This window comes from Podarcis melisellensis (genome assembly GCF_964234715.1).
Source record: "Podarcis melisellensis genome assembly, chromosome: 15".
Lineage (NCBI taxonomy): Eukaryota > Metazoa > Chordata > Lepidosauria > Squamata > Lacertidae > Podarcis > Podarcis melisellensis.
This window is the reverse complement of record NC_138532.1, coordinates 8403219-8427845: the sequence shown is the minus strand read 5'-3', so window position 1 is coordinate 8427845 and position 24627 is coordinate 8403219. Positions and strand designations below refer to the sequence as shown.

The following is a 24627-nucleotide window of genomic DNA, read 5'->3' as shown; positions in this document are numbered from 1 at the left end:
AATTACCGTATTTTTTTGCTCTATAAGACTCACTTTTTCCCTCCTAAAAAGTAAGGGGAAATGTGTGTGCGTCTTATGGAGTGAATGCAGGCTGCGCAGCTATCCCAGAAGCCAGAACAGCAAGAGGGATCGCTGCTTTCACTGTGCAGCGATCCCTCTTGCTGTTCTGGCTTCTGAGATTCAGAATATTTTTTTTCTTGTTTTCCTCCTCCCAAAACTTGGTGTGTCTTATGGTCTGGTGCGTCTTATAGAGCGAAAAATACGGTAATAGAATTTCACTTCAAGTGCGAGTTTTTTAAAAAAAATGTTGAATTTTCTAAAACAACACACAAGCAAGCAAACACATTTTACAAGTGCATATGTTCAACTGAAATGAACCTGGGTCTAAAACCCAGTTTGAAATCCAAAGGGAGCAGAGATTTACTTGATGAAAAGCTAGTGGAGCAGCTCCACCACACCCAGAAAGTGATGTCTGCCTTCATTCTTACCTGGTGATGCTAGGGCTCTGAACCTGAGGCTTTTTGCATGCATAGCAGGTGCTCTACAGCTGAGTCAGTATAATTCCCACTTGCTATTTCCCACCCCTCCCCCCGAAGGGAGTCTCTAAAAATGTTAGAGACCCTTCCCTTCCTGCTTTTCCCTACACACACACACCACATACCCATATACAATAGAGAAAACAATATATGTAAATAAAGCAACACAACTTTATTGAGAAAACAGAGAAGTTGCTTTGCCAATGGAAATAACCAGAGTACTTATTTTAGTTATATCAAGGCTACATAAGAGCTCCTTACCAAGGCTTTGTATTTTTGGGGAAGAAAAACTGCAAAGCCACGCTGGACATGGAGAAAGCAAGTAGCCGTGTCCATGTGGCTTCAGAACTTATACAGCCAGATCGATCCACCAATTAATTTCATGCTCCCTTTTCACACTTCCATGTTAGGAAAGAAAATTCATAGTATATGGCGGGGGGAGAGAGAGTCAATAAAAATCCAATTCCGAATAATAGCCCTATGCAGCCCTGCAAAACGGGAGAATTACCAGCTCCTTCAATGTAAGGGCAGTTAATTCAATGAAATAAAAATAATTTACGCATTCCAAGCAAACCAGCCAATGAAAAATCACTGTCATTTATAAAAATCATGAAGCTGCTGTGTTTACCCAACTGTTCAATTTAAGGCGAGCATCCTTAGAAAAAAAGGGGTGGAAGAAAGGTAATATCTGAAATGCACAGGAAAAAAGGGGATATGCAGAAAGTGGGCCATCTAGGGGCTCACCCCAAAAAAAGGTTTAATCTTCTGAACATGCTCAAATAATGTGTACACAAATGGACAGATCTATTTCCTCTCGTCCTGCTGCTGACTCCTCCCCTGTAAAAGTATTTTCTGGAGGCTGGGAAGACTCCTGAATCTAGCAGTGTCATAACCCCTGAATCTAGCAGTGATCCAGACATGGAGTTGGAGACTGCGGGGGACACCAGGTGGGGAGCCATAGATGACTGTTGAAGATAGGGAGACCATTGTGCTTGAGGCTGTCAAGCAGCAGCCCCCAATGGAATCTCTCAGTCCACCAGGACCTGTAGGGCCAGAAATCAGAACCTCATCGTCACCTTCCCCCGAAGAACCAAATGCCACCACAGCACAGCACCCGTCCAGCAGTACAGGAAGTGCACCCGGAGGTAGGTTATAGAACAGAGGAGGAGTGTTTGTCTTCAGGAAGAGGGTTGGCCCTTTAAGGCTCTTCCCTACAAATGGAGGGAAGTTGGAGGAGGTAGTTTGGAGACAGAGACCTAGGGCTCTTCCACACTTCATGTCTTGTGCCAAGAAAGCACAGGTCCAAGCAGTTTTCCACTTGTCATTTGCTTTCTAGGCATGGTTTTCCCTTTGCCCCACTGCTTTCCCCCAGACAACCTACTCTTTAGCATTAAATCAGAACAAACAAGAATCTGAAGAAAAACTCGGTTGTTGTTTGTTCTGATTCAGAGCTAAACAACGGGTTTTCCTGGGGGAAAGCAGCAGGGCAAAGGGAATTGTGGATAAGGCCTTTAGAGGCTTCGAATTGTTCCCTCGGAGCTGACCGAAGTCCAGGAACTTTTAATTAGCTTTACCTTCAGCCTTTCTGCTTTCTCCGTGGGATCTGGCATCAAACCAGAACAACAAAATCTCTCTAGAACAGATGGGGAGGGAGAGACTGAGGGGTCAAGGTAGAGAGGAAGAGGAGGAGTCTCACTGAGCAAATGGAAGTCTGTGTTTGGCACCACCAAAAGTCTGCACTTCTAAACAGTGTTCATCTGAAAGTATGCATTTCAATCATATTCTGGCACATTTTTGTGCTGGGAGCCATAACCCAAAAATTGGGAATGTGTATAATCAAAAGAATAATGAGGTTCCAAACTGGAAACTAGGCCAAAAGGTGCAGGATCATGTCAGTTTGCTGCAAGATTCACCGAAATAAAATTCTTTAAGTATCCTGAAATGGGCGTGAGATGAAGGTTCTATTTGAGTACAGAATCTAACACCTTCTGGTACCTTCACACAAGCCCAATACCCTCTCAAATTATTTATCTAATGCACTGATTACCTGTTCATCATTGCAAATGCAATCTTAAATCCACATACTGTATATTCTGCAAGTACTAAAAGGTGTGTCTGGCTTTATCATTTTTACAGGTCACCAGGTCTCCTGGGTCCCAAAGCATTCCCCAGGTCATGCTAAGCCTTTCCATGCATCATCGCTTTGGGTGCACCATGTTGGGATGCAGTTCTTCCAAGTCTCAAACTCTCAAGATTAGCCAGGGAGGCATTTATGGCTGGTCTTGTTTCCATTTTGAATCTCTGGCAGGTCTTTCCCAAATTGGAACTGGAAACTTGACAACATCGATATAGACAAATCTGTTTCAGCTGAATATTAGGGAAGGTGGATCCAAATTTATCTCAAGTTACATGTGAAAGAAGATTTGCATGTGCTATTTAAGCGCACTTCAGATGTCCTGTATATTCACACAGCCAATGAAAGTAGGGGAAGTGGGACTGTGGCAGCAAGCACCTTACTCATCGACAACATATGAGCATGTTGTGCACATGTAGGCTCATAAGTAAGGCTGTGGACTGTGCTTTTGCCACATGATTGCATGTGTGAGTCTATGCATGTTGTGCATAGGCAGCATAGATGCATAAATAAGCTTACAGTAAGGGTAGAACATTTTGCTGCAATCCCAGTGTACATATGGAGATTTTGACTCAAAGCCTGAGCAAATGTCTGAACAGTATTGTCAACTTTTAGTTTTACTTTTAGTGTGTCTTCTCATATGGAGCCTTATCAATGTGTTGTGCTTTCCATTCTAGTATTTGATAGATGCATTTTTTAAAAAATGAAAATGAAATGAAATTATGCAAAAACAGAAGTTGCAGCTGATATACAGCTATTAAACACACCATGCATTTAAGGGACATACTTTGTGAATTTCATTTAGTGAGAAGCCACACAGTGGGTCTATCATCTTCTCATGCCCTGGAGTGGCACTGAAGGTTGGTACCATACAGTAAGCTTATTGTGGGGAATTGCAGTCAAATATAACTGAAGCTAAATAAATTGAAGCAAGTAGATAAATAGGGACCGCTTACCAGTGGGAAGGTAAACGGCGTTCTGTGTGCTGCGCTGGCTCGCCAGTTGCAGCTTGTCACGCTGGCCATGTGACCCGGAAGTGTCTGCAGACAGCGCTGGCTCCTGGCCTATAGAGTGAGATGAGCGCACAACCCTAGAGTCTGTCAAGACTGGCCCGTATGGGCAGGGGTAACTTTACCTTATAATTGAAGCTTCTTTGTTTACTCTCTATCCACCATGTGAAGCTGACCAGGCAACACATCCGGGCTTGACCACCTCAAGCCCAGACTGTGTGGTCAGAAGTATTTTTCTGAATTTTGTAACCCAAGAATTTCTACCTGTGTTTTTCTTGTTGGTACATGGAATAACACATGAACCTGAAGTTTGGAGTCTGTAAGTAAAGCCATTTAAACTTACTAAAGGTGTGGTCTGTTCATTGTGAGTGTGGTAGAAATGGGGGAAAGTGCTGTAGGTAGGCTAAATGGAATATTTAAAAGGTCTAACAGCCTATTTGTAACACTTCACTGTTGCTGCATTTTTGTGACTTTTAAAGCTCTGCTATGGTTCTTTTACTGGAGAGTGCATTTAGCCCTGTGCTTGAGATCCAGATGATTATTTTATTAATTTATGGACATGGTTATATATTTCCCCATACATATCACCAGCAGCAACTATGTACTTCTCAATCATATGAAATCACCTTTTGTTAACCACAGAGATAGGGGACGAAGCTGTCAAAACATGTGAGTATTCAGCTACAGCAGATATATTTGGTACTTGTTACTGTATTTACAGTAACTGCACATGTATTTCCCATACACTTATGAGGGACCCAGGCAAATTTTTAAATCCCAAGCCTTCTCCTTCAAACTAACAAAGTGAGTGTCCAATACTCACATGACCCGTAGTTGTGAATACTTGGAAGGGGACACTGCAACTGGTATACACCCATGCTCACTCCAGCACATGTCAGGCTTATATTTTGTTCTCAGGAATTGTAAACTAATCAGAAAACTTAGTAAGGAATAGATCTTAGTGCTCACCAGAGAGCTTGAAAACACTTGAATGTCAGAGAAGTGTTATGGTACAATTCTGCCCTTTCCCCTCTGTGTGTACATTCACCACCCATGCTTTCCCTATTCTTGCTGCTTTGTCAGCCGTGCTGACCACCAATGTTTGGACAATGGAGACTGTCAAGTGACCCAATGCCCAACAGTAGTCTACAGGGTTCATCCTCAAACTTCTGTAGCAAAGCTGAAGAGCACTTACAGGCTATGCGGACCGAAGCTTTTCTGCTCTTTGAAGTCCCTAAGTGGCTCCATGCAACACACTGACACCAGTAGTCCTCTGGCCCATGAAAATCTTCTACTTGCTGCCTTGTCACATTGATGTATGCCTCACGAACCTTCAAGCCTGAATGGGAAAGATACAGGGAAATTAGCTGATAGAGAATGTCTTACTCAGGCATAACACTAAGGTTAGCCAAACCTTTTCTTTTTAATTAAACAATTCCATTTTTTAATCAAGGCAAAGCTTTAATTACTTTGACAATAATATATGGCTGCTAATTAAATTCTAACAGCCAAGTAGGTCAGAACGCATGAGCTGAAAGCATCCGCTTGCCAAGATGTGATTCCAAACTATGTAATATCTCCCTTTAAAATCTTCTGTTGGCACTTTCACTCTTAATAAATAAATAAAGATTGGTTTGTTCAGCTTTTTTCCAAAAGAAAATGCAACAATAACACAGCAAGCAAGGCAGCAGTCTTCTAATAAGTGCTGGTTGCAATTCTAAGCACAGATTCTTGCTTAAAACAACAGGGCTTTCTTCATAGGTGAGTGTGTACAGTAGTATTTGGGGTGTATACTTTTTTTCATCCATCGGCTGTAACAAAGCATGGCAGCAGAATAATGGCCAAAAATAATAAGACAAGAGTGACTGAACGACAGAAAATCAAGAAATATACACAAAGCAACCCCACAGAGAAACAGCAGCCCAGTGGCAAGTGACGCTCAGGAGCTGGCATTATTTTCATAGTCCATCATCTTCCCATCTTTCCCGTCAATACGGCTTGCAAAAGTTAAAAACAAACAATCACGAAAGCAACAATGGTTAAAATTATATAAAACGGAGTAGCAGTTTATCTATGTGTGTAAATAGATAACACACACTCAGCATTTGCTGTGAATAATCCTGCTTTTTTCACCCAATCTTTATGGAGCATCTGCACAATGACATGAGCAAAATATCCCTGTCACATTTTCCCTATGCAGCCTCTCTCGCTGGTGCTCAAAAAGCACAGAAAGCCTGACTTAAAATCTCAGTGGAATAGCTAGGCAGTGTCCCTGGTGCAATATAACCCATGACCCAGCTATTCTCTCAGTATATGCCAGGTCGCTCTAATTTCTAGGAATGGTGAACTTGTCAATTTCCGTTTCTCTCCATTTCTCATTTCCCCACTTCATTTCAAAACATTTCCACCATAGTGTTTTGTTTTGTTTTTTGTTTAAGTAAACCCTCCTGAAAATTCACCAGCATTTTAGTGCAGCTTTCTCTTATTAGATATGCACTTGTATGCAATTTTGCCTAACAGACACAGGTTTACAAAGCAATTTTGCATAATCCAATGTACCTCTGCATGTTAATATATGCTTTTTAATGCATACTTCATCCATATTTATGCTTTTTGTATATATTACTTGGCTGGAGAACTGTGTTGCAAAATTCAGTGCACGATGGCTGTGTTCCGGTTCATGTATTATTTCTCAAAAATATGTGAATTACATGAGTTCACCTTTGAATCCTAAGTGATCCAATTCCCACCCACCCCAATTTCTAATTATTTCCAACAACAACAACAACAAGAAGAAGAATAAATTTTATTTATACCCCACCCTCCTTGGCCAGGACCAGGCTCAGGGCGGCTAACATCAAAGTACATACATTAAAAACATAAACCAAACAGCTTAATCCTAGATTGTTCTAGCCCTCTGCTTCTCTATAGATTCTTTATACGAATGAACTACTCTCAAATTATAACATCCCCCTTTCCAAATAGCACACCTGTGTTTTCTTAGGCCCTCTATACTTGAGTGAGGGCATTTTAAAGAGATCACAGTGAAAGTGGAGGGACCATTTAACCCTTTCCCCCAGACCTAGTAAAAGTCCCCTTCTTCAATATTTGGGTCTGGGAGAAATGGGGACAGTCTATTTGGCAACTAAATGTTAGAAGGAAGCTGCCTTATTCTTATTCAGACATTTGGTACATCTAGTTTAGTATTGCCCACACTGACTGGTAGTGCTCTCCAGAGTTTCAGACATGGTTTTCTCCCAGCCCTATGTGAAGTGCCAGGGATTGGACCAATAGCGGTCAATGTTTTCCTTTTTTTAAGGGAAATTCCCTTATTCCGAATAGGATTCCTCGCAAGAAAAGGGAAAAGTTGACAGCTATGGACCTTTCTCATAAAAAAAAGTTGTTCTATCACTGAGCTACAGTCCTGTTCTGGGCCTAAAACAGAACAGAAAAGACTAAGTGCAACTGTATCATCCAAGCCTGAAATAACATGAGAAAGAATGCCAGAAAGTCAAGTTTAAAAACTGTGTCTAGGTGGGTGCCCCCCCACAAGACCTTTATCCACCAAACAACCCTAAAAATAAATGTATTGTTTATGTTCCAAAAAGACCAAGGTATATTGTGTGAATCAAAATATTTTTGCCATTACTTCATAGTTGCTGGATCAAAGTAGTCCCAGGATCAGAAAATTCATTCTGCTGGTAGCCTGGATAAACACTAATTTCTATCAGTTAGATTAAATGCTCATAGTCTCACAGGTATTGCTTCAGAAATATATTCTCACTATTTTCACGCACTTATAACATGGAATGTTTTTCCCCTGTCTCCTCTCTACAAATGCAAAGTTGCAGACTGAGAGGCCCTCTGTGATGCCGTCTGTCTATAATAGTTGAGGTTGTGTTTTGCTCCTACGCCTTCCTCAGCATCATCTCTGCACATGGATGGATTTCTTGTCCTCTACATAAGGATGCAACATTACAAATTGATGTGTAAGCAACCAAAGGGAGGTCAACAGATGCACTCACATCTGTTAATAGCTCAGAAATGGAATGAAGGAATATAATGCTTTGTCTGGGTTCTGATACGGAGCAGGAAAGTGCAACTGCCTGCCAGCTGCCACAACCCTATTACAGACTGCTAAGAATCACTCAAATGGCAGCTAGGGGAGAAAGGGCCTTGGGTATCATGTTGCGAACCACCAATTAGTCAGCGTTTCGATAGGGCAAGATGCAACTCTGGTCAGTATTTCAAAAGATCTACCTAAAGTACAACGGACAGATCTCACTCCTCTGTGACTGTAAAAGTGGATCTATAGAATCGTTATATCATATAATCTTCTGTTGTCCTTTACATTCGGCTTCACGGTCCAAGTTTCTGGCCCCATATTTATCGAGAATTGCTGACAGACCTCAGGAAGCCCAAATAATATACTTATTAAACGACAAAGACTCAAGTAGATCCCTTGCAGTCGCTAGATACCTGATTAATGTCTTGTTTCATAAGAGGAGAAATGGATCACTGTATGACTCTGACAGCTTAGCCAAACTTAAGAACCATCAATAAGTGCCAGAACTAAGACGCATATCTCCCAAAATCTGAGGGATTTGAATTGCGGTTGACATACAGGGAGCTTATTATGTATAGTTTACTTAATTGAAGTAAAATTGGTTTTATAGGGGTGTTTTAACTTGGAATTGTTTAAATTGTATTGTTTATGGATAAATTTTGATGTATTGTTTTAGATATGGGCCAATGGCCGTAATAAATCAATCAATCAGTGGCTACCTAAAGTAGGACTAGCATTGGATACAATTCACTGATGTGGGGAGGGGGCAGTTCACATTTTAATAGGAACCTACCTACACTGCACTTCCACAGGCAATACACAAAACAAAGCACAATTAGCCTTCAAAATTCCAATTTCCCCAACCAGAAAATGTACACAAATATGTTTATATTAGGAGAAAGCAGGCATAAAAATGTAGAAATGAGTGAAAAGAACATACAAACTTGCATTATATTAAGGAAAACATGTCTGCTTTCAAATGTTCTTGGTGACTTTTAAACAACAAAATAGAAATCACAGACTGAGGTAGAACTGTGGATAAATGAATTTAAGACGGGGAAGGGGGTGAATTAGCTGTGTTAAACTGAAATTGGCGAAACCAAGCTTCCAGAAAAAACACAATGTAATCTAGCTAGTACTTATTGATATGAGATGTAAGCAGGTTACAAGCCTGTCCCTATTTTTATCAGTTAAATGTTGGAAGGTATGCAAATCCTAATCATCTCTTAATTAACATTACTGGTAATTGAGTAGTCCAATTAAATTTGCTAGACATCTGCAAAGCAGTTCCCAACTACTTTGGCAAAGTAACTAGCCCTGCACTTTGTAACACATTTCCACCTCTTTGAAGGCTCATTTGCTTCCAAAGAGCCTTTCTTTCATCTATAAAGCTCAGATCTTGGACATTTATAAGCCTTGCAGAAACTGGTGTTTGATCATGATGTCGGGGACTTTGCAAATTAATTCGGAGAAACTTTGCTCAATATGAACTGCTAAACATCTCAGATGTAAAGCAAACCTTGTGAGAAATGACAACCTCAAGCTAAACAAAACGAGACGGTGGCTTCCAACAGGAAGTACTGAGAGATACAGAGACCAGGCTTGTCAAGGGCTCAAAATCTTAAATGCCTGTCACTTCACAGATATCAGTACAATGGACTTCTCTCCAGAATCCAAATTTAAATCTTCCAGCATCACTAGCTAATGCCTTGATTAAATATCTCAGAAAAGCTTTCAAAAATCCCCAGAACAGAAACACTCGGGCAGATATATAACAAGGCTGGAGACAGTCAACAGATATTGAGAGGGGGGAGGGGGAGGAAGGGAGGGAGAGAGAGATTTGCATGGCAGGTATGTAGCCTACCATACAATGTAAGAGTCACACCTGTTCCTCAGGCTACTGTTGCCTCCAAACCTGCCCACCATGGATGTGTGGCCCCTGGAAGGTAGTCTATGAAGGAATGTGTCCTTCAGGATAAAAAATGTGTTCCCTTCCCTATAGCAACCCTAGTGCCCGCCAGACAATGTGGACTACACCTCACATAAAACCCAGTTAGCATGGATACATAAACTTCACAGTGGACTTTGTGCCATAGTCAAGCCCAACATCTTAGTACAGTCATACCTCATGTTACGTTTCATCCTGAGGTGACCCGGAAGTACCGGAAAAGGTTACTTCTAGGTTTTGCCGCTTGTGCATGCGCAGACGCACAAAATGACGTGGAACAGATCCTGTTCGCAACCAGAGGGTTACATATGCTTCAGGTTACATACGCTTCAGGTTACAGACTCTGCTAACCCAGAAATAGTACCTCGGGTTAAGAACTTTGCTTCAGGATGAGAACAGAAATTATGCGGCGGCGGTGTGGCAGCAGCAGGAGGCCCCATTAGCTAAAGTGGGTTAAGAACAGTTTCAGGTTAAGAACGGACCTCCGGAAGTACGTAAGCGAGGTACCACTGTACAGCACACTACTGGAGTCACAGCACTTTGATCTTCCCTCACTCTGCTCAACCCAAAGAACCAAACAGCACTGCGTGCCTGAAACTGGAAGCTGTCGCTTTTGTTTCCCACAATGCCCTGGGCACTCAGGCATTGTGGGGAATTTAAATGGTGTTTCCTAGCCACCTGGCAAAGATTAAAGTGCTGCTGCTGTCTCCACCATCACGTAAGCCTGCCAGGTTCGCCAAAGCAAAGCTTTCTGCTCCCCTGCAAGCTTATTATCAGTAAACATACTTCAAATTGGGCTGTAAGTAGATACAAATGTGGGAAAATAAGCTAAAGCAGGGTGTGTGGGGGGGAATCAGGCTTTCACCCCCAACGGAGAAATCAATGCATCTTGTGACTAACCTGTGGACAGCCAGATGTTGTTGGACTTCAACTTCCATCTGACCAACTAGAGTAGCCAATAGTCAAGGATGATGGGAGCTGTAGTCCAGCAAAGATATGAAGGACCAGAGGTTAACCACCCCTGTCTTAGAACAACTAATGAGAACTATTTCACTACTATGCACCACTACATTGCCTATCTTTGATGCCATCACAGAGAATGTTTCCATTTCAATACCCCCCGGAAGGAGATGAGGATCTACCTGGGCTCCTCTAAGTGACCTTTTTAATGAGAATTCATCCTGATTTGCTTACATGAAGCTTACATGGAGATTCGATTGTGAGCATTTGAGCAGGTTGGCAGGAAGGCCACAGAACCATGAATATTCATCTTGGTTTGCTTGTGGCATGTTTGTGAATCTTCCTTTTAATCATCTGTTCATGCCACCTTTTCCCCAAAATGTTTCCTGTCAGTTTCATAACCACAAAAGAATATGTTTCCTTTTAAAAGTATATCAGTTGAACAAGGACAACAGGGAATTTTAATATGCTTTAATTGGGAAAATCTACATTTCCTGGTGTGCGCTTGAATCCATCCCACAAAATACCGACAGTTGGGAGATGCCCCTCCTCAGTTCTTAAAAATCTCATTTCTGTTCTTCACCATTCCCAGAATTAATAATTTGTTGTTTTCCAATTAAGAAACCCTTCAAGTATAAGATACCTACACACACCAAAATAAATAAGCACATTTCATTAATTTTCATTCACTTGTTAAAAAATGGCACTCTTCTTCTTAGGTCACCTTCCCATGCATAGCATATAGGGTCTGAGGACATCTGCATGGCAACAACCCACACTACTGATGCTCAGGGGTGAGACAAATCCTTCTTGAACATTAAGGGGGAAGCTAACAAGCTGTGGGCAATTTCTTCCTTTTAATTATAATTATAATGAACACAAAGCCCCTTTGGGTGCAGTGGACATTGTTGTGTCCTCTGAGGATGTTCTATCAATGAGCTCCAAGGCAAATGAAAAGTGGAAGCGAGATAAATGGAAGACCAGCCATGCCATACAAAGAAAGCATCAAACCCAGAAAGCTTATTCCTTTCATTAGCTGCTGTAAGAGAAAGGACAGTCAATGGGTTGTTGCTTCCTTTGAGCACATCATTCCCACCTTCGAGCCAGGGTACTGCCTTTTACCCACCTCTAAAGAGCTGGCAGAGGCCTTCATCTCACCCCTGGGATCAAGAGATAAAACCCCTCTTCCGAGAGTGCTACAGCACTGTTATTAGGAGATGAAGAGCTGTGTCTGCTCTCTAAAGAGGAGCACACTTTCTATCCCGATCTCAGTGCAGAGTTGAGATTGCGAGGTGAGATTGTGAGGGATGGTGGGCCACTTTCTACAGCTTACTGTGCTGGGCCCAGGGGTAAACCCGAGCAATGCGGTCCACGTCCGTTCCCGAATCCAAGGGTTCCACAAAGAGTCAGTCTGACAGGGTCAAGGCAGGAAACCAGGCTAGGTCAGGCACAGGGTCACAGGCAGTTTCTAGCAAACAGCAATGTTGCTCCTGCAACCTGGGGTGGGGTCTGACAGCATTTTATCTCTGTCGGGGTAACGGCCAGTCCTGATCCTCCGGTGACTCACCTCCTTTACTCGCCTGAAGGTGAGCACTCCTCCTGCGAGTACTCAGGTCTCTCCTTCTCTCAGACCTTAGTCTCTGCAGCTCGGGAGATGTCGGTGGGTTACTAGACCCAGAGGCCACCTCAGCCTCTCCTGACCCAACCGGTAGCAGAGCAGCTGTAAGTGATTGCTCAGCTGAAAGCAACGACGTAATCCCTGCATCTGGAGCCAGAGCTGACTCAGCCCAGCTGGTGCTTGTTGCAGGGGAACCTGTGCAGACTGGGGCTCTTCAGAATCAGGCCCCAGACTAGTTTCAGATGCTGCCTGAGGCAGAGGATCCGATGTGAACTGAGACTCCTCTGGTTCCGACTCCAGGCCCGAGTCCCAGGCCATCACACTTGGACCCATGAGTTCGCCTCCCCTGTTCTAAGAGGTGAGTACAATTTGTAGACTAACCCTAAAATTACATTCTAAACTGATTTGGAGAAAAGGTGAGTAGATGAGTCATAACAGAGGTGTATACAATTATGCATGGTGCAAAGAAAGCAGACAGAGAAAAGCTCTTTTTCCTCTCTCATTGTGCTGGTCTCAGGTTACCGTGCGGCGTGGTCCGTGTCCAGTCTGAGGCTGAAGCAGGGTCCAAGTCAGAGAGTCGGGCATGGTCAGGAACTCTGGCAGAAAGCAGAACAGGGTGCCGGAAGGAACAGGTAACCAACGATATTGCTCCCGCAACCTGGGACTGGACAGCTGGCCTTTATCTCCTCCGAGGCATAGTGTGGCCCCGGTCCACAGGTGACTCGCCTCTCCTGGCCTGGAGGTGAGCACTCCTCCTGAGAGAACTTAGTTCCCTCAGCCTCTCCGCCCTGAGCCTCTGCAGCTCAGGAGAGGCTGGAGGGTTACTGGACCCAGAGGCAGCCTCACCTTCCCCTGACAGGGCTGGGAGAGGAGCACCTGCAGGCAATGGGTCCTTGATCACCTCCAGAGCCAGAACGGATTCAGCTGGTGTCTGCTCCTGAGGATCCGGCACAGGTGAGGGCCCTTCAGATTCAAGCCCCTGCCCCGGCTCAGCCGGCACTGGAGGTGGGGACTCTTGTGCAGGCTGGGATTCCTCAGGTTCAGCCTCTGAATCAGATTCCCAGGCCATCACACTCATAACACCAGATCTCAGGGACATCTAACGAAGTTGAATGTTGGAAGATTCAGGACAGACGAAAGAAAGCAATTCTTCATACAGCACATCATTAAACTATGGAATTTACTCCCACAGAAGCTAGTGATGGCCAACAGCTTGGAAGGCGTCAAAAAGGGATTAGACAAATTCTTGGAGAATGGTTGCTAACCTCGATGGCTGTGTTGTGCTTCTGCTGTTGGGCACTCTAAGCCTCAAACTAAACAGTTGATGTGAATCAGAACTGGGGAGAGTGCTGCTGTGCTCAGGTCCTGCTTGTGACATCTGGTTGGCCACTGTGAGAACAGGATGCTAGACCAGATGGGCATTTAGCCTGATCCAGCAGGCTTTTCTTACATTCTTAAATCTATGGACTGGTTGAAGCAAGCAGCACCTACACTTTTGCCCAATATCTGGGAAGCAATATTAAGTGTGGTAAAGAGAAAATGGATAGAGACAATTGGTTTTGCTCCTCTCATTAGACTACAACTCGGGGTCATCCAGTGAAACTGATGGGCAGTCGATATAGCACAAGCAAAACAAAATACTTCTTCACACAGTGCCAAGTAAACATATGGGAATTTTCTGTCACAAGATAGGTCTGTCTATGGTTCCTGGTTCAGAGAGATGATGAATAATTCAATTTATTATTTGTGTAATACAAAACTTCTCTCAGAGACTTAAATGCACAATTAAAAACCAACCAACCACCAAGTTTAATAATAAAACAATATCCCCAAAATGCAGACACAGAGAGAGTTTACGAAGGATACTGAGCAGCTGGGATGTGTGCAGAGGAGAGTGACCAAGATGATAAAGCTTTGGATAAGTTTAGCCTGGAGAAGAGAAGACTGAGAGGTGCTAGGGCAGTCATCTTCAAATAATTGAAGGGTTGTCACATGTAAAAAGTAGCAAACTTTTTTTCTGGTGCTCTAGAATGTAGGACCCAAACCAATGGATTCTAATTCCAAAAAAAAGGAATTACAACCAGACATTATGAAGAATTTTCTGGTGGTAAGAGCTGCTCAACAATGGAATGGAAAATCTCAGAAGGTGGGGGACTCTCCTTCATCTGTCAGCTGTGGTTCCTTGGAGTAGATGACCCTTGAGGTCCCTCCCAACTCTACAATTCTAGGATTATAATAATCCCTCAGAAGCCTAGGAGAAGAGGTATGTCTTGATCTGAAATAATGCTAAAGTTTGCACCTGGTGGACTTTACTGCAGAAAGCATTCCATAGCCTCTTACCATTATTTTCTGGGGGCACACAACAGGGATGTGGTGCTTGTGGACTTCCTATAACAACTGGCTACCTACCATTTGGAGCAGGATATTAGACTGAACAGAACTTTGATTTGATCCTTCTTATGGGAGTAGGGCTCAAATCTACTTTCTTGAAAGCCCTCAGGGCTCCACTGTTCTCAGTTCTAACCAGGGCAGCTCTGTGTCGGCCTGTAAGACCTTTGTGGGGGATGCAATGAACTAGGGTGACAGGTTGGTGGGCAGGCAGCTCTGAAATACATGCAACTGAACCACGGTTGTTCTTTTGGATTCATTCTCCCAACCCCCAGTCTTGTCAAAGATCTGGATGCAAGATGAAACTCTCTGGGCTTTTTAGCATCTGATTCTATAAATAAATCTGATTTGCACTTGGTGACTATTGATTTTCAGCACTGTAAACCTAGATTCTCTATAAATCAGCACCCACTTAATCGCAAGCATCAAGAGGCATTCAGAAGTTAACCCATTCCTTCAGTGAGCAACAGAGGTGCAGATTTGTAATATGTACAGAAAAGGGGAGAAAGATCCGTAGTGGATGAAAAGGTGAGGAAATGTCACAGATGCAACTACTAGAATTGTTAAAGGGGGACACATCTCCAGTCCCCCCCCCTATAATTCTGTACCTGGAAAAGCCTCTTCTAAAGCTGACACATATCTTGCTCAAGGATGTTACCGGTAAGTGAAATATATAGGCAAACCCAGCATTCTATCTCCTTTACCATCCAGGACAGCAAAATCAAGACAAGGTAGTTGAGACCTTTGTTTCCTGATCTATATAGATTATAGAAGAATAGGTTTAGCATTAGCATTGGTGTGGATACATTGATCAACCAACCTGCTTTCTGGTTGATATGCTCTAAGCTGACAGATGGTGTGGCAGCCCACATTGGAGTCCTCTAAGGCGTGAACCGCTTCTGGTGGACCCCTCCCTCCTGATTGCTATGAGGTAGGTGAAACCCCACAAGACCAAGCCAATCCACCCGTGGCCCATAGCAATGTTAATGGATGACCACCATGTCCCTGTAAAAAAAGTAACTGTCAAAGTAAACAGAAAAGAATGGGTGAGAAACCTAGACTGAGACTGAGTGTTTGAGTCAGGCCTCCCTTTCTCTCTCTCCCAGGAGAAGACTTGATGAGCGCACTTCTCCGTCAGGCCTGCTCTGATGCCCTGCCCCTCAGGGAGCCTAGCCTGGATGCCGATTGGCTCCCCAGGTCCCTCCGTCCATTTCACAACTTCCAGTATGGTTGCAATGAATGCAACCAGCCAGCCACACACGAGCACTCAAGATGGTGACTGTCTCTACCACCTGCCACTGCCAGACTGCAAATGACACTTGTTGGTACATTAATACCAAGGTTCATCAGTATTTTGGAACTTTCAGTTCCAGTTCATATACTGCCTGTGTTGTGTTGTGTTGTGTTGTGTTGTGTTGTGTTGTGTTGTGTTGTGTTGTTGTGTTGTGTTGTGTTGTGTTGTGAGATTCAGACACCTTGGAGCTCACATACTTAGTTGAGACACATGTCATAGGAAAAACCCTGCTGAATTAGTGCAGAAATCCATCTGGCCCCATCTGGCCCCATCTGGCCTATCATTGTTTTTTTTCCACAGTGGTAAATCAAGTGCTTCTGGAAAGTCCAAAAGCAGGACATGAATGCAATAAATAGACCTTCCTCTGTGCTTGCCCCCAATCAAGTGGTGCTCAAGAGCACATTGCTGCTGCACCTAAAATACCCAGAAATCCACCATGATCACTATATATATATCGTCATTTATTTACTGCCTCCCTTTCTTCCAAGGAGCTTATGGTGGCATACAGTATGTAGCCACAACACAGAAAATGTCCACATTTGGACGTCATGCCAAACCATAATTTAGTGCAGGGATGGGATAACTGGTGGTTCTGCAGATGTGGCTGAACTACAGCATCATCAGCTGCAACCAGTCTGACCAATGTCTGGGGAAGATGGAAGCTGTAGTCCAGCAACATCTGAAAGACTGTAGGCTTGATGTCCATGGCTTCTTGTGCTGAGAATGAGCCACAGCAAGCCTTGAGCTTGGTTCAGAAGCTTTTACTTCTGGTTTAGATTAACTGTAGCTTGCTATGAGGTCCAAACCCACAAGATTAAACAGGGTTTATTTGAAACAAGCCAGCTTCAAGACGTGGGTTATGATGCTGACAACAAGACATTGTTGACGTTGTCCACAGTTTAGGATCTAACTACACTTTAGGAACTAACAACACACTAAACTGCAGCTAATCAAAAGCCATCATTTTTTTTTTCTTGCAGCCTTACTGGAGGAGGAATGGGGAGGAGGTCTAAGAGCCTAAGGCTTGTTACTACTCATTTCTGTCATGCTAAAGCACCGTGGCCAGTATGTTTGCTATTATTTGCCAGCTGTCATAATGCCATCAATATAAATTACAAAGATCTCAACAGTACAGAAAATAATCTAAGGGATATAAAAACCTTTGGTGTGATTACATGTACAGTTCTGGTAACTCTATCTCAAAAATAGCATTATTGAACTGAAAAGGGTACAGAAAGACAGCTAGAATATCAAGGCCTTGGAGTACTTGCTTATGAAGGAAGGCTAACTAATATAGGAATTTTGGGGAGAGGTGATGGTGACCAAGGGGAGGGAATCAATTTATCAAATTAATGAGTGGTTGGAAAGAACAGAAAAATTAAACACAAACACTCCTTTCATAATACAAGAACTTGGGTATTACCCGGTGCTTAGGAGTAAACAAGGGGAACAGCCACCCAGCTTACTGGGTAAGTTTTGCAAGCACAATGGATTTGATCTCATTCAGCATTCAAAAATAATGCATGAGGCTCAAATAGAAGGGGGCAATATGTCCTCGACAGAACTGCTCCTCCATGACCTTAATATGTTGAGTTGGAAGGACTGAAAGGAGCTTCTAAGCATGTTCACACAAACATATTTAGAAGGCCTCACCAGACATTCCCAATGGAGGAAAGCTGAGGGTGCCTGGGGCACACAAACACTGTGGGAGGGGTCAGCATTTTGCACCCCTCTCTGGGGCCCTTAGGCATTATTTTGAGTGCCTGAAGAAAGACTGAGATGAGGCTCATTGATTAAAAAGTATCCAGGTAGGGACTTAATAATTTGTGGTCCATGCATGAAGATCATCCTTGGCTTTTAAAAATCTCATTCTGAGCAGCAGTTCATAAGGTGGACTAACCAGGCATTTCTAATTGGAAAATCAGTCACACACAGTTCGCCATTTGAAATAAAAATCATTAAAAAGTCCAAGCCAGTCCAGAGTTTAGCTAATTTGCTCCCTGCCCCCACTTCCTTCTGTAATCCTCCAAGAGAGGTTGCCAGACTTGGAAGGGGGATCAAGATACAGTTGTACCTTGGATCCCGAACGCCTTGCGACTTGAACATTTTGGCTCCCGAACACCGGAAGTGAGTGTTCCAGTTTGTGAATGTTCTCTGGAAGCTGAGCGTCCGACGCGGCTCTTGCGATTTCCAACTGAGTGGAGGAGGCTCCTGTAGCCAATCAGAATCCGCGCCTTGGTTGCTGAATGTTTTCGGTTTGAACATAACTCTAAGATAAATTTATTTAAAACTGAAATTAAATTCCACGAAAGTCCTCCTCTTGGCTGTGAGGTGGGGGGATGCTTCACTTAGGCTCCTTGACACTGGCCTCCAGAGGGCTGAACTGTGTTCAGCATTACAATCAAACTGGGCCACTGTGTTCTTCTTGTTTTAGAAGTAAAAATGCCTCATTGATATTCTAAAAGCAAGAGGGTTTTTGAAAACATTTTGAAAATATGCTGAGATTTTCTCCACCAGACACCTGAATACGTACACATTCAATGCACACCAGAAACCAAGAGACCAAAATCTAGCAGACCATGCCAATAAAACACACACACACACACACACACACACACACACACACACACACACTTAAAAACGTGTATGTGTGCAACATTCTTAAAGGTTCAGTCTATAAGATTCATGGCTGAGTGGGGATTTGAAGCCCTCGATTTTCCACAGGCCAAACTCCAACAGACTGCAAGATGCAGTTGTGGGGAACATGTTTCACCTCTGTACAGTCAGCTAATTTGGGGGGGGGGAGAGAGAGAGAGAGAGAGAGAGAGAGAGAGAGAGAGAGAGAGAGAGAGAGAGAGAGAGAGCTCTGTATCTTCTATCCAGGGAAGCAAGAGCCATTACCACAATTGAAGGGCAAAATCACTAAAGCAGAATGTGAAGTAAGGGCAGTGAGGGGCTTGGTCTGGGGAAATGAGAGTGTGGCTGAGGAGGATGAGTCCCAAGGGCCCAAGGGCCAGAAAACAAGGCCTTGAGGGCCGTATTCAGCTTCCCCACTTGTGACATGGAACAACCTCATGTGTCTCTATCAGAGGGTGGGGTGCAAATTTAACAAATAAGACAGACACACCAGGCGCAGTTCGGGAGGGAGACCTCCTTGCTGAGAGGGGAAATATTTTGCTGTTTCCTTAAACAACAGATCTCCCCTGCCTCGACAGGAACGATAATAATAGAAATTACATGGCAAGAACCTCTAATCAACTCGAGTAAGAACCAATGCATTATAAATGAAAACCAACATTGTTCCCCGATACCTTATGTAATTCCAATTCACAGTGGTAGCCCATCCCTTTAAATTATTGTGCAAATTATAAGCATCATCCTTTGTCATCCAGCACAGCCTCAAAGAATATGGGGAGTTTTGCCTCTGGTATTGCTATGCTAATAAGCTTTCTGCACTGCTGGGTGGTTTAGCAGCAGACAGACTAATGCTGGCAGAGGATGAATAATTGCTTGCTATGTGCTAAACATAACGGAGCAAGCACCAAACTTCATCATTTGTCAGCTTTATTTGTTTAAATGAGAAAAATGCTGACAGCAGTTATTGCTGTAATCTTTTTATTTATCAGACATGAAAACTTTAGTTACTCATAGCAGGTCTCATCCTACTGGGAAAACAGGAGTTGGGAGTACTTTAGAGCCAATTTGAAGCATGCTCTCAAAAATGTTAAAATTGAAGGTGGGGAGGCTTTCCTTTTTCTCAATTTATTTTAAACTCTTAACTAGCTTTATCTGCATCCTAGAAGCGTTCGGTTCATAACAAAGGACGACTTGTGCCCTCAAGCACCATCGAGCAACAGACAAAGCAAGCTTCCACTAATCAGTAACGTTCTGACATCATGCCAATCCATTGTTTAGCATGATGAGAATGAGACACAGCAAGTGTCAGGCTCCCTCCCTCTGGTATGCCATGAGAAGGAACCAAACATCCTGGTACATATGGAAGTAGAGGCACCCCAAGAGATTCTTCCCCACTTCTTCCTGATAGCACTTAGGAGATGTAGCATTTATTGTTATAACCATTTAGAACATGTCTTTATTCTTTCGAATATTCAAAACATATGACCTGTAGGGTAGGCCAGCATTATTATTCCTCTATACCATGGCCTGGCAGGTATTTCAACCAGAAGATTCTTGATTCATTATCCCTTGGCCACCGCACCAGGTCTGTCTCAAATATTTGTTTCGGATGACGATATTAATGGCATTTTAATTTAATCCAGGCTTCTTCAACTAGGTGTCCTCCAAATGTTTTTTGGACTACAGACCTGGCAATAATGTCCAATGCTCAGGGAATATGAATGGGCACCAGGTTGTGGAAAACTGATTTAATCTACATACCCCTTATGCACTATCCCAATCTCTGAACAGGGTGAGACTTCACAGGTTCCGGGTGCTTACCCAGGTTTCGGTTTCCTCAGAATAGGGACAGCAGAGACCATGGTGTCTTTATGATATTTGGCTGTATATACAACCTGAGACTACAATGGAGGGGCTCACAGTATTAACACCCTGAGGGAATCATGTGTCTCCCATAGTTAGGGGCCCATTGCCAAGAAACTCCTCTGGTTGGTCCAGCAATTGGATCCCTACTGGATCCAGGAATTAGAAGGGGCTCAGGAAAACAACCTACAGCCCTCCAAACTCACAGCACTACAGTGGGACCTCGCGTTAAGTACTTAATTCGTTCTGGAGGTCCGTTCTTAACCTGAAATTGTTCTTAACATGAAACACCACTTTAGCTAATGGGGCCTCCTGCTGCCACCGCGCCGCCAGAGCAAGATTTTTGTTCTCATCCTGAAGCAAAGTTCTTAACCCGAGGTATTATTTCTGCGTTAGCGGAGTCTGTAACCTGAAGCGTCTGTAACCTGAAGCGTATATAACCTGAGTTACCACTGTCTCAAAATCACCCGGTGAGCTTCATAGCTGAGAGGGGATTTGAACTCTGCCCTCCCAGGTCCTAGTCGAACATTCTATCAGCTATACTGCACTGGTTCTCAGGGACGTAAGAGCCACAGGTGAAATAATGGGTTCCTGGTAACTGCACTTACCTATTGGCTGAACTGCTGTGATGTCAGTGTCATCACAGGAAGTGGGCAGGTGGGAAGGCTTGGAAAGCAGTAGGAATAGCAGCTAATAATAGGAAGCCAGAAGATTTGAGCACAAGCAAGGGTAGGAATTGAAAAGAGAGGGCAGTGGCCAGAACTGGCTCAGTCATTATGCAGACTAAAACAGCTACCTCAAGCAGCAGAAGCCCCCAAGGAGGCATCTTGTCATCTCCACAGAAATGGCGCTGGTATTGGCCGAAATTGTGCGATTTTGGAAAGATCTCACCCCAAATTGGCACTGATGCTGTTACTGCGACTCTGCCAGCAGGGGAGGTGGCAGTAGAAAAGTGGTGCCGGTGGCATCAGGGCAAGGGAGTTCTTCCCTTTTCGCCTCAAGTGGCGAAACAGGACGTGCATCCCCTAGTGGTAGCAGGGACAATGGAGAACAGGGCTGCTAAAGTGTCAGCAAGGTAGGGCTGGCATGGACAGAGTTCTATCTTTTGTAATTTATTTCAGTATTTTGAAACTGTGAAGTTTTCCATCCAGAGAGATCATCAAAGTGACACAGATTTACAAAAAAAGCAGTAATAAATGAACTCTGACTTTTTAATTAATTCAGCACAGCTACTTATTTCCCAGCAAAGCTGCAAATTCCTTTCTTTCATTATTCTTGTGCCATAGACTGACTCCAACTCCACCCAACCAGCACACTGGCAGCCCATGGACTATCGATTTATCCAAAAGCAAACTCATGCACTGTGTTTCTGACTTCATTCCTATTGCAATTAGCTCCTCTTTCCCACCCGCACCACACCTCTCTTTTAATCATGGATATGCTAAAAGGAGTCTGCAGAGATGCCGAGGCAAATCCCTCACAATCGGAATTATGCTTATCGCTAGCAGCGTTTTACCCACCCTCCATCTGAGCCTGCCAATCCAAGCCTAACCCTGACAGTGCTGTGATGCTTGCAACAGGGCTGCTGGATTGATGGCACTGCCCTGACTTAGTGCACTCACATGATTCTGACCCTGCCTTGGTCCCAGCCCTGCCCAGGTAAACAGCAGAGACGTCAGTTTTGGGAGGGCACTTTCACCACACTGCATGCCTCACTAGTGCTTGAACAAGTCCACCTTCTGCTGCTGTCAATGTCTCAAATTTCAGTGGCGCCCTGTGTGATGCCAAAATCTAGCACGACTCCCGCCTTTCACCTTCCAATGAACTTCACAGTTGTGGTGCCCAGTGGCGTAGCGTGGGGGGTGCAGGGTGGGCCGGCCGCACCGGGCACAACATCTGGGGGTTAGGGAAATCCACGGGTTAGGGGGCGCAAATTACTTGCCTTGCCCCGGGTGCTGATAACCCACGCTACGCCACTGGTGGTGCCTGCTGCAGCACCCCAGAAGCTCCACGCCCGGTGCAGTCGTGCTCTCCTAGAACTGCCTTTGCTGCTGCAATCCATTCCCAATCCACATATCTATCCAGAGTGCAAGGCAACTGGGAAATGCTGCTCTCTGTTGCCACTGCTCACATCTCAGAGAGGACATGTGGGGAGGCACGGATAGCAAAGAGGAGAGGAGAGAACAAGAGGGGTTGCAGTGGTCCCTTGCAAGGTAGGGGAAAAGGTAAAGGATCCCTGGACAGATAAGTGCAGTCAAAGGTGACTCTGGGGTTGTGGCGCTCATCTCGCTTTCAGGCCAAGGGAGCCAGCGTTTGTCCACAGACAGCTTTCAGGGTCATGTGGCCAGCAGGACTAAACCGCTTCTGGTGCAACAGAACACCATGATGGACACCAGAGCGCACAGAAATGCTGTTTACCTTTCTGCCACAGCAGTACCTATTTATCTACCTGCACTGATGTGTTTTTGAACTGCTAGGTTGGCAGGAACTGGGACAGAACAATGGGAGCTCATCCCGTCACAGGAATTCGAACCACCGATCTTCCAGTCGGCAAGCCCAAGAGGCTCAGTGGTTTAGACCAATAAGGCCGGCCAAACCCCGCAGTCTGACAACTGTACTATATTGTCTCCTGTTGGATCTCACATAGTAAAAGCCACTTTGAGGAGGAAGCTCAAAGGCTGGGCTGGCAAATTTCAGGCTCTGTAGCCTGGAGACTCTGAAACTCAGACTCTGATAAAGATGGATGCCCTTATCCTTTTGGCTATGAAATCTGTGTCTCAATATAAATAAATAAAAGGAACATCAAGCTGTGCCACTAAAGGGACCACGCAGCATCAATTGCCAGAACAAGTGGATTCATCTCTCTGATGATTAGATGCCTGCAGGCTGAAATACCTGTACAGGCAATTTGGATGTGGATAATTAAAAAGCAGAGTCTTATTAGAATTTCTTAAAGCTAATTATTAATTGAAACTAAAATGTCTTTTAAAGCTTCATCTTAGCAACGAGATTAAAGAACTACATTTTATTAGGGTTTTTCCTTTAAAGAAGCAAAGTTTGAAATACTGTGACTATCTGACAGTATAGTCTGCTGCTAGCAACAGCTTCCAGGACAGCGGTTGCTTTTGATACAGATACCACAGAATGATTTCTTGCATGAGAATACAATCCAAGAATATGCAATACAGTGTACTCAATGCAAGGATTCCTCTAGAAACCAATTATATTTATCTTATGCATTATCTATATATTCAAATATTCCTCTTGACATAGCCATGGGGTGTGTGAATGTTAAGGACAATAAAGCTATTACCCATAAATATTTTTTGCAGCGTTATCAGCTTGCAATAAGTACAGCTGTTACTCAAGATATACTTTTTCTTTAGTGAGCCACAACTTCTTTAATGTGCATTTTAAACGAACATCGTACAACTACTGTTATGAAATCTGGATAAGAGCAAGCACAAACAAGGTCCTTCCTCTGGCTACAAATGAGGAGGAGAAGAAAGAAAGGGATTCTAAGGCTTCACCCAGGCTGGTTCCTCAATGTGAACACAACACAAAACCATGGTTTGGTCATGCTGTGTGAGAACTATTGGAATTATTCCAATGTGTGGTGCCCTGGGTAAAATTGCCCAGTTTGTGATATGAGCCACTCCTAAAACAGGGGCAAATTGTAAGAAGGCTTTCTCATGTATTTATATATATATATTTCAGTCTAAAGCTGCCAAAAAAAAAAAAAAGATCCATTGGAAGATGACACTATGAAAATGATGTATTTTTCTTCCCCATAATCTGTCAGTCAACTTATTTCCTACACCGTTTTAGAAAATGTGACAATTTTTAATTGCATGTTCTTCCTTGCTATTATCTATTCAAGGGTGTGTGTGTGTGTTTTCTGTAAGAGAATATTATATTCACATTATTATTTCCAAGACACAGAGTTGCCTAGCAATCTGGGAAAGTGTAATGGTGTAAGGGGGTGTGTGTGTGTGTGTGTGTGTGTGTGTAGGGGGAGTAATAACAACACAGGCCTGTGAGATTACAAGGCAGCAGAACCGTTAAATTGGTTTGCAATACTTATCAAGATGTTTGTTTCTAAATGAGAAAGGATATAGGATTTGCTCGAAGCCTGATAAAATCTGTGGATCATTTCTCAACACCCTCCCCAGC

The 24627-nt window shown here is 43.6% G+C and overlaps 1 protein-coding gene across 2 annotated transcripts in view; it reads right to left on the bottom strand.

Annotated features, from left to right (window-relative positions):
• Window positions 1–24627, bottom strand: part of UNC5D (unc-5 netrin receptor D) — a 405072-nt gene that overhangs the window by 190703 nt on the left and 189742 nt on the right. For both annotated transcript variants that reach the window (XM_081890876.1, XM_081890877.1), the window contains exon 3: window positions 4876–5019. In XM_081890876.1, coding sequence (XP_081747002.1) covers window positions 4876–5019 — 144 coding nt within the window. The remainder of the gene's footprint in view (window positions 1–4875; window positions 5020–24627) is intronic.